This window comes from Lottia gigantea (assembly GCF_000327385.1).
Source record: "Lottia gigantea unplaced genomic scaffold LOTGIsca_183, whole genome shotgun sequence".
Taxonomy (NCBI): Eukaryota; Metazoa; Mollusca; class Gastropoda; family Lottiidae; genus Lottia; species Lottia gigantea.
Genome location: NW_008708332.1, coordinates 67,333 through 79,141, shown reverse-complemented (window position 1 = coordinate 79,141; position 11,809 = coordinate 67,333). Strand labels below are relative to the sequence as shown.

At 33.7% G+C, this 11,809-nt stretch overlaps 1 protein-coding gene across 1 annotated transcript; it reads left to right on the top strand.

Moving 5' to 3' along the window:
• Window positions 1-435: 435 nt before the first annotated feature.
• Window positions 436-11,035, top strand: LOTGIDRAFT_239002 (hypothetical protein; the record flags this gene model as incomplete). Its single annotated transcript, XM_009052454.1, has 8 exons — window positions 436-511; window positions 892-1,128; window positions 5,708-5,921; window positions 5,954-6,067; window positions 6,565-6,680; window positions 7,541-7,673; window positions 7,875-8,073; window positions 10,889-11,035. The coding sequence occupies 8 exons, from the start codon at window positions 436-438 to the stop codon at window positions 11,033-11,035; spliced, it is 1,236 nt and encodes a 411-aa protein (XP_009050702.1).
• Between the last annotated feature and the right edge of the window lie 774 nt (window positions 11,036-11,809).

The following is an 11,809-nucleotide window of genomic DNA, read 5'->3' as shown; positions in this document are numbered from 1 at the left end:
GTTATTATGATACGTATATGGACTCTTGATTAAGTTCTAATTAATATTGTTGCTGACTTTAATGGACAATTGAAAAATTCGAACTGAATTATAATGTGCAAATTCACAGCTTTAAAACAACATATAGATCAATATGTATTAAAAAAAATTATGAAAATTTTAAAAATAACATCGCACTCTAATTCGACAAGATGTAAATTTTACAAAGAGCTAAGAAGATTATGTAACAGGTCATGAAGTCAAATGGTGTTAATTTAATAGGTAGGTCAGAGTGCAACATTCAAAAACCACTGTTTGAAATAGTCCATTAAAGATATGGTTACAGTCGAACATGTCTAGTTTTGATTGTTATTAAATTGAAATTTTAATGATGTAAGATAAGTTTCCTAGTTATGAAAAAAAAACAGAGAATCTAAATCGTGTTCATTTACCAAGATGACTGCCACTGATATCGCAAGGATTATACTGGTTGTGCAGTTTTTAATTCTTGGATTGTATAGCGTTGCTTCAGGTAGTTTGGCATTTTCTTCGATTTCATTGTCCAGTTTGACCGCAATATTATTCGTGATTTGACAAATTCCATTAAAACACATCAAGTAATAATGTTCAATGTTCAGAAAGAATGGGGTCAAGATATTACAAAACTGCATGATGAGGAACTTGAAACAAATAATTCGTGGGATAAAATAGAATTCGCACAATATCGGCTTTCATAGCATTCTAAACAAGATAGTATTCACTTGCCCGCTTTCAGATGAACAGTTCACAAAATTTCTTTATTTTTAATATTATAACGGCTAGAGATTGTCTACAATGATCCAATGGGAAGATATTCCAATATTTAAAAGATTACAATAAATAAATAAACTAACTAACGAATTATATTTTCAGAAGAACCGCTGTTTTTTAATTCTTCCCTGAATTCTAACGACATAAAAATTTGTAGAGATAATAAATGGCAACTATATCAAAATGGCTCAGATGGACCTATCCAATTCGTTACAGCCGATGTGAAACAACGTATCCTTTACTGGGTCACACCGAACGGGTTTTTCTCACTCGATGTAGACGACAACAAGACTAGTGTGAATCTGTCGGAGAAATTTAAAAACGGATTAGTGTTCCAAGGTAGGATATACTTTTTTTAAATTTTGGGATAGGGACCGGTCCGTTAATCCGTTTCACAAAATTCATACCTTACTCTCATAAATTGGAATATGTTAGCTTATCAGTAATTGTGTAGAGCTCACCGTCAAAATCGACCCTTCAAGTCCAAATGTATCCAATTATCCGTGTTGCAAGTTTAAATACCGACTCATCTTTTCTTGAGACTTGAAATGGAATGTAAAATCTTAAGTTTGAAGTCTATCTGAAGGGATTATGCAATACTGTGCAGTACTAGTAATGCTGAAGAATATAATTCCAAGAGCTAGCTACGGGTGATTTTACCTGGAAAGACCTAAAAGGTGTCAATATCTTAGAAGGTTTCACTATACATTTTCTCCTCTCACTTCAGCGTGAATCAATGTTTCCAAAGATGTACTGTCAGAGAATACTACTGTCGCTCCTATTTGTTGGGTTAACGTTCTTTTGATATGATGGCTGATCGTTCCTACATAGGGGATATTGAAATATAAGGGAGATTTTGGTTGTGAAGGTCTCTTGCAAGTCGACATAAGTGCGTTGATTATGACTATTTCACTATTTTGGGGTTGTATTCGTTTAGGCTGATGAAGGAGTTTTTAAGGTGGTTGAATTCATCTTCGAATGATTTTTTATTACATATGATGTTGGCTTGGCAGGTCAGGGTTGAAATGAAATGGTTGTAGATAAAGCTAGTTCTTCAAAAAAGGTCATGTAGATTTCGGTGAGGAGTGGGCTGATCTGGGATCCCATGGGGTAGATCATGTACTTGTTTGTAGATGTCGCTCTTCCGGGTGATGTATGTTGTTGATATACACAATTTAACTAATTCCACAGTGCTGTTGACAGTTAGTTTGGTGTTAAATCTGAGAGGATAGCTGATACACGGTTTGTAAGAATGTCTAAAACTGAGTCAGTTGGCACATTAGTGAAGAGATCTACTAAATCATAACTAATTAAGTGGGGCAAGGATATTGAGATAACTTAAAGTAACCACTATTCCCAGAACACACAAAAAGTCTCACTTTTACTGGATCTTTATGAATTTTGATCTGTGCTTTAGCATAAGGTGGGGTTGGGTGAGTAATATGGAGCTGTTTATGTAGAGCTTTCTAGCATCCCAGCTCCCGTATATATATGTGAAGACTCTTTACAAATACAAACTACTTTATTTGTTCTCCTTAACTAGTTAAGATTCAAATATACATAAGAGGTGTAAGATGGAAAATAACTGGAACTGTAGAACTCTATTATTCCACTCATATTTATACTCATATGAGAAAATCAATTAATATTTAATGAAACAAGTGTTGAATTATCTTGGTGGTCAATCATATATATAAAATATTGAATCAAAAGGAATTAATTCAGTCCAATATGTTACAAATATTAAATTTACTTTTTTAATATTTTATTTTAACTCTCTAACTTGGTCTAAATGAGTTCAAACATGATAGCAATTAATTTGTATTATTTCAATTTTGATTATAATTTCACTTGTATCGATTCTCTCAAATGAATATTAGCATGACATTACAGCTCCATCTATTTCTTGCTTCTCTTCAAGTTCTTTAAATTTCAGCTTCAATTTCCGGTTAAGGGTTGCTGTAGGGTCAGTGCTGGTTTTTTGGTAGGTGGTTTGATCTGCTAGATTACTTTCTACTAATTCTTCTAAATGGTCGGTATCTATATACTGTTGCCTTCTCTTTATCGGCTAGAACAATTGTAATGGTTTAGTCTTGGGTTGAGTTCTCTCATAGCTGTTCTGTCCTGGTTGGTTAGGTTCGGTCTTTGCGGTATTGCTTTCTTGATGATGTTGAGGATTTGGTATCTTACATGATCAACTTGACCATTGGGAGCTAGTTGTTGGAAGTCCATTCTTAATATTGGTAACTAAAAATTCTTTGGATATGGTTTTAATGATGGCACGGTATTTCAGACCCTTGGCTAGTAGGTTAATTTGGTCAGTGGTGAGGGGTTTGGACGAGATGTTGACGACTGTTTTCTTCCTGTAATCAGTTTGCATATTGATATGGCTTAATTGTTGGTTATTATTTTGCTTATTCCTGATGAGTTTGGCTAGCTTATACTTCTGTTTCGATCTGGATTCTTCTAGTATTGGCATTTTCGGTCATGGATAGATGGTTATCATAATCTTGTGGTGATAACACTTCTTTGAGTTTGCCCTGTAGTTCAATTCTTAACCTGTGAAGGGTTCATTTTGAACTTCTGTAGTGGCTGATACGTTCTTTGATAAGTAATCTGCTGGCATCATTGACTACTGTTAATGCTGATGATGCATCATGGCTAAGGTCCAGACGACATTGAGGTCATTAAAGGTCAATGAATAACCCCAAACTTCTATAACAACTGAAGAACACAGGTCATTAAGGTCAATGAAATTAACTAACCCTAAAAGTATACTACTCACAGCGTTGTGAAGGTGAATTGTTTTGAGGATAATGCAAAGAATTTTGAAGCGAATTCTGCTCTCGACAGGGAACCAATCATAAAGCTCGCGCAGAACTATGTACAATATTATCATTTAAGTTCTTGGAGCACTCTTTAAACCTGGAGGTTTATAACCTGTTTTGAGCTGCTATCTGTGCTAAAGTGGAATTCTGTATGTTTCAATTTATTTTCTGCTCCGTGGTCAAAATAGTCCGGATATATGAATCCAGGATTTCAATGGTATAGCATAGACCAAATAAAATTTCATATTTTAAAAACGGTAAGTCGAAAATGCAGTCAGCGACATAATCTCCACTCCACTCAATTTAAAAATAAATAATATGGATCGCTTACTTAAATTCACGATTTAACTCGACACAGTGGGGTGGGTGGCTAAACATTTGCATACTATAGATATAGACACAAAATTTCATGTTGAAAAATGACAAGATTTATTTACTGTATCGTTTCAGCATACACAATAAGAACATTCTAACTTTTTATTGCAGCCAGTGTTTTAAAAACGTGTGTTCTAATTCGCGAATATCAAGACTCAAAATGACCTGTTGGAGTAGTCGGTTTATTCATATTTATGTGGTTTTTATTTCCAGTAAATTTGTTCCTTCGAGTGTGGCTATGGTTTGAACTTTTTGTTGAGCCAAAGTCAAAGAAGGAGCATTTTATCAGATTTAATCACCCCAATTAATCATTTGTTTGTCCTAACAAAGCATGCTTAGAATTCATTGCAAAATAGTTCGAGGTCTTTTTCTGGTCGTTTTGCTGATCGTTTTATGGTCGTTTCTGGTGAAATTGATATTAGAAAAACACAATTAAATCAACAAAAGATGCTGGCCCGACATAAACTATGTTCACCGTAATTCTAAATAGTGTAGGTCAGTTTTTTTTCTGCCGTTGCCTTGCCGAGCTGCTTTTCGGAAAGATTGTCATATACCAACAGATCCAAACAATATAGAAAACGTAACGTAACCCGGTTAAAACTTTCATTCAGTAAAGATGTTCCTACAATTATTGGTCATAAATTCTTGCACCAAAACACTTCCCTAAATATTCAAAACTTCATACACATCTAAATCATGTAACTATAGGAACAAAGAGTCATGTCCACTACATGGTGAATGCAAAACTAATAATAATGATATATACATGGCTGAAGTCACAAACACTGACACAAATGATCGTAAAACATATCTTTTACTGACTGGAATCACGTTTAAACAAATATTGTACATTCATGTGCAATCAAAAATATGAAAATGCTACTGAACATTCAAAACACATTTGGCAACTTAAATTGAACAATATTATTACAAAACATCTTGGTCCATTGATAGCTAAACTGTTTTAATATTCCTATATCGCTCAACATTTGATGTAATGAGCACTATGTCAACGGTGAAATTTTTATTCAAGACCAAAATTGACACCCGAAAATGCTTAAAGATGGGTTTCCTTATTTTATAGTGTCAAATTATGTATACTATTTGATTAATTAGTGTTTCTAAAGAATTATCGTGTATTCTTAATCATATCATTATGTTCTTTTTGCATATAATCAAGAGTTTTAACCAATCATAAATGTCCATGTATGTACAGTCTGGATAAGCAAAAAAGACTTTTTGATCTTTCTTGATCGGTCACTCATTGGAATTCTGATGGTAATTCTCTTCTAATTAAGCTAATTGTGAATTAATTATGGACATGTGAGACAAAATAGTATTATTGGTATAATGGTTATTAGAACACCTCTGCGTTCTATTCATATAAGTATTAGCATTTTCATTTTCATAAATGAAAATAAGAGGACATATCTTTAACCATGGGGTATTTACCACACCGACTCCTTCAGACATTTAATGGCCGTCATCTTGACCTAATCGCATAATATAACATGTCTGTTTCTGTCATTTTGTTGAAGGACCAAGTTAAAACATGGTTTTTCATATCAATGTTTCGCCAATATGTTGTTTTGAGTTTTGGATATCGTTTTGCGGTTTGGATAGTTGACACTTGGTTTATTTATTTCGACAAAGATGTCCAATGGAGAATATTTTCCATTGGACATCTTATCAACTGATTTACCTTTTTCTTTTAGTATTATTTCAGCGTGCTGTGGCTCTGTATAGATTAGGTATCATGGTCTTCAGAGTTCACGATGGTCAGATAATATTTGCTGAAAAGAATTGGGGTTTAATGAAATTTGATTTAAAGACCAACAGACAACTCTTTCGTTTAAAAGATGTAAAAGTAACTGAATTTTACCCTTCAAATTCAATTCTAAGTATTGATTATTATGGTAACGAAGCCAGGTAAGTGCTATGTAATTTGTTAATTGTATCAGTTGTTCAACTGGTCTACAAGAAAAATTTCCGCTCCTGTATCATAAAGCTATCGATCAAAGATCATATATAAGGACGGTGTTCTGCGACATAATCAAAGCCTTTAATAGTGTTTGGTAAGATGAAACTCTGTTTTAAGCTTAGTGCAGCTGGAATAAAATGAGACTTACTAGCATCGTTCAGAAATTATCTGCAACACTGAAACACTAGCAGACTACTAAATAATACAGTTTTTCCTACTCTAAAATAACACAAGCTTCTTGTTGTCCCCTTTGTCCTTCTTGTTGCATACTAAAATGAAAGGAGCATCTGCAAGGGCTTTGACACGATCATTGAGAACCAAAGTGGACACGAATTTCTCGAAACGTTTCGAACAACCCCCACTTGCATTTGAGGTCACTAATTCGAGGATTCGAACGTTATTGAACCAGACGTCACTTGGAACTTGATTGGCTAATGTTATCGGGAAGGTTGTCAAGGTTATATACCAACAGACTCGTTTATGACGAAATGACATTGTTAAATCCAAAGGACACGATTACTTTATTATATCTGTCTGCATACTGCCTTGATTAAGAAGCTTATAATACTACCTCGAACTATTGTTTTCCAGTTTGTATTGGTCCGGCCCAAGATATAACCAAATAAGCAGATATCTAATAAACTCTAATATAAATCAGATTGTTGTTCAAGATCTTCCTGAAGACTGGGCTCCGCTGAATGTACAACGTAAGTAGGTATTGATAAAAGGAATTAAAGGATAAACTAAATTACTGAAACATACATACAGCAGTAAAATAGATCATGTTACTCTTTGATAAGCTTGATAAATCAATTCAGCAGTGTTACACCACGAAAATCCGCACTGAAAGTTTCAGCGTACTATATTTAATAGTTTTGGTATCGATATATTTAGACTAACAATTATCTTTAGGTAAGTAAGTGTGTTAAAAGATGTTGCTTGAATGCCTCATCCTATGGACCTCGAATGCCTGATGAAATTTGTATCTTTAGCCTGCGATTTTACCATCTACCAAATAACCTACCCATATTGTTAAACATATACATTATAGTATTTACAGTTCACCGTTGAAATTTGAGCTTAGCATGTGTGACTAGAATTATCTGTATTGCAAGGTTAAAATGACGACTGTCTTTTCTTGAGAATCAGCCATTGGAACGGACGAAACCTGTTCAGGTTTTGCCAATCAAGATTTACCCTAGAGACTATTTACATATATTAAAGGCTCAAATCAACCCCCGATAATAGCGAACCGCGGTTTGAATCTGTTGACTTGAATGACTTTGCGGGTAACATTCCTGATTATGATATCAAATGTTCACACGCTAATGCGACTCAATTCTTAGCTTTTTATTTATATCATTATTAGTATATGGAACGCGTTTGGCCTCTACGTAACAAACAGATTGCATCCAGTATGCATGGAATTATTTCTATGGTGGTCTCTCCTAGCGTATTTTATGTACATAACGTTAGTCGGGTTATATTGCGTCACTTTATAAAATATTTATAAAATATTTAAAATATATGAGTTCAGTAGCAGTCGTTCGTGCTTTCTATATTTCAGTAGGAAAGGTTTATTGGACCAGTGTCGGCAATATGGATTTTAGAACCAATTTTAACCTACAGAACAGACAATCGTTGATAAAATTTGCAAGTTATGTTTTATTTCATGGAACAATGTATTATTACTATCACAGGTAGAAATGTTTACTATTTAGGGAATGGTGAATTAACCCCACAACGCCATCATTAAGTTCTGTAATTGTAATGTTTATGTAAAACTATGTAACGACATATCATAACAACATTGAATGTCATGCCTGGTTCCTACGTGAATACAATGAGCAGAAACATCGGACGTAACATGTCGTTATTATATACCTTTTTTATTATTTCAGAAACATTACGTCACAGTTGTCGAAAATAGTTTATCCTTTGAAACCCTACTTTTGTCCTTGTCCTGACAAAACTTTCAGCAAATTGGTCGTCTTGCCTGGATCTGTTTATGAAGAAGCTGTTGTAGTAGATGATGTAGTAGAAGATGTATTAGAAGATGCTGACATAGAAGATGCTGTTGAAACTGGTATCTGGTCAACAGTAGGTTGGAGTTCAGGATTTGTCTTTACATTATTCATTCTGGTTATAGTCTGCTTCAGAATATCGAAAATGGTCAGGAGAAATCAAGTCAGACCGCCTAATATATACGATCTACCTGAAAACATCTACAAACGTGATCATGTCGTATACCGAGATTCAAACTTTAACTTGGGTTCTGAATCCCATTATGTTGATGTTCCTTGAGGTTATATAAATGAGGGCTTTTCGTCTAAGATTGCTGTCTGCAACCTTTGTTGTGGACCTCGTATCTTAGAGGGGAACCTTAGAGATCTGTCTAAGTCGTCGATCCTGTATATTTACCCTAATTGTGTATCTTGTATATTTACCCTAGATGTGCATCTTGTATATTTAACCTAGTTATGAATCTTGTATTTTAACCTAGATGTGCATCTTGTATATTTAACCTAGTTGTGGATCTTGTATATTTACCCTAGATGTGCATCTTGTATATTTACCCTTGATGTGCATCTTGTATATTTAACCTAGTTATGAATCTTGTATTTAACCTAGATGTGCATCTTGTATATTTAACCTAGTTATGAATCTTGTATTTTACCCTAGATGTGCATCCTGTATATTTAACCTAGTTGTGTATCTTGTATATTTACCCTAGATGTGCATCTTGTATATTTAACCTAGTTATGTATCTTGTATTTTACCCTAGATGTGCATCTTGTATATTTAACCTAGTTGTGGATCTTGTATATTTACCCTTGATGTGCATCTTGTATATTTAACCTAGTTATGAATCTTGTATTTTACCCTAGATGTGCATCTTGTATATTTAACCTAGTTGTGCATCTTGTATATTTACCCTAGTTATGAATCTTGTATTTTACCATAGATGTGTATCTTGTATATTTACCCTTGATGTGCATCTTGTATATTTAACCTAGTTATGAATCTTGTAATTTAACCTAGATGTGCATCTTGTATATTAAACCTAGTTGTGGATCTTGTATATTTAACCTAGCTGTGGATCTTGTATTTACTGTATTAGTGAATCTTTTATATTTACTTTTGAAAGTAATTCTGTATATCTATTCTAGACATTTTCTGTCTTACATTTGAATCTAATAGTGGGTCTTGCATTCTTCCCAAAGGAATTTTGTATATTTACCCTAGTTATTAGTAGATCTTACTCTAATAGTGAATATTTTATACTTACGTAAGGAACTTTGTATACTTATTCTAGACATCGATCTTGTATATTTACTCTATTTCGAACCTTTCCCGAGCTTTACTAGAGAAAACATAACAAAAGTGCCCGAGTGATTGACGGCTTCTATTGTCTTTCTACCCCTATGTGAATTTTTGCAACAAAATGTACCTTAATTTTGACTTTCTGGATTTGGGCATGTAGTACTTCAACCCTATGTGAATTATTGCTAAAAATATACCTTAATTTTGATTTTCTGGATGTCGAACACTACCTCCAAAATACTACCTGTCCTTATTCTCTAAATCTTCAAGTTTCTCTTAGATGAATTAAGTTATTTAATAACAGTTTTCAATTGATCAGCCCGACTGTCAGTATATATTGCTGTGGTGTGCCTCCATGCGTCTTTTTGTGGTATTTACTGAAGTATTTCATTTATAAATTTTAAAAATTATATTGATAGACCATTTCATTTAAGCTTTAATGTTGTAGTAACCATGCGAAACAAATCATGCTTATTCTTCTGGTGGTTCTTCGTTACACAAATATTGCCATGCTTTGGTCATGCTCCTCTCAATGCCTAAAAATCTAACATCGTTGACAGCAAAAATATGATGCGATAGGCGACGATTTTCTGCCTTTTAGCCTCTCTAGGTAGACTAACCCAACTCCTATTGTGCCAACAGGAGGAATGAAGGTGTTTTGTGTCGCTTTTAACTTTGTCATACTCACCTTACCAACTGTTATATGATCAAGCGAGAGCCGCAACCAGTTTTTTTTTTATCATTGGCTGATTTGCTAAGTTTTAACACAATATTCAATCAACTGTTGTGTATGTTATATGTAAGTGTAACGAGGTGTGCTTTCCAACTGACAGACGATTATATTAACATGTCTTAAAAGCGGAACTGTTTGTTTTTGACCGAATATTTGTTGTCCAGGCCACCGAATTTTGTTTGCTCTTAGACTTGTTTCAACGACGAGTACATAAAAATATCAGCTAGCGAACGTTTCAGCATGTCGAAGGAGGAAGTCAGCTAGCAAACAGCAGACCTGAATACCAAACATCCGGAGATGAGCTATTAACTGTATAAATGATTTCAGGTTTGTCGAAAACATTTTCGTTTTAGTCGGCATATACCTTCACCTTATGCAAAGCTTTATGCTAAAAGGGGTAGTATGCAACAGTTTTACAAAAAAAAACTTCATACGCCAGTTTAACTGTTAGTTGACTCTTTATATGGCACGGCAAACACGGAGACATATAGAGCATTTAGAGAACGTTTATTAAATAACAATCATGGAGAATGAAAGCAAGGGAGATAATTACAGTTTGTATTACAAACTATGACCTACGACAATACAAAACCACAAACACCAATACTGGCGATACATATTTTTAAAAAATGCTACTTACTTCTTACTTCTATGTACACACTTCAACCTGAATTTGTTTCAAAAGATGTGATTCAATACTGAGATTAAGTAGTAGTTTAGTTTACTAAAATTCGTACATTAGTTTTTCAACACCAACCAAATAACATCATTATTGACGTTAAAATGTTGTCGTAAACCTTTTATATGAATTTGGCGTTCTACCATTAACGACATAATACGTTATGGTAAAATTTTCAGTCGGGATTAGGGAACATTGCTCTAGATTTTGGTGTAGATTTTTGTGTAGATTATAAAGTTACTCAAGGATCTGGATCTATATTTCTTGGATGTAACCGAATATGGTCATTAGACATTGCCAAACAGCAACAAGAAGGTTTATTATAATTAATAGAACTGTCTAAATCGGATTTTCATTTTCAGCGCAAAAGGAGTATTCTTTATGTTTGTATTTATTATCTTTCATTTTTTAAAACCTCTCAGTGAGGTATAAAATACCGCGTGGAACACGATATTAAATTGCAAAGCACAGAATAAGGGTTTACTGTATAATAATGAACTGATGACAAGGCCATATTTTTTATATGTTTTAGAAGATTATATTTCAGTTTTAATAACTATAGAAAAAAGTCTAATCAAATACAGTAATTGCTTTGATTGTTATTATATTGAATTGTTAATGGTGTAAGGTAAGCTTACCAGTATTGGAAAGACCAGATAATCTAAATCGTATTCAAGTACAAAGATGGCTGCCACTGCCGTCTGCGAATATATTTGAGAAAGAGAAAGAAATTACAGAATAATACAAACTATGGTTTCTAAATGTGATACTAAATTTCCTTAGTGACACTAAATTTCATAGGCTGAGATACTCTGCATAGTGTCTGTGGCTCATGGCAGCTTTTGAAAATGAAATATTTGATCTTGCATCACTATGTGGAACATTTCTAGTTTTCACCGCAAGCAATTGCACAACTTTTCCCATATTTGTCCGTCAAAAAATTTATAATTGCAACGATTGTATCTTAGAAAAGATGTCATAATATGACATTCTCCATAAATTTCAAATTAAAAAACGTTGGAACTCCGATGCAACACGTTTATTCAGTAGTTATCTTCTCTTAGTTTGTTGAATGTAATTTACAAAATGTCCAAAAGTAT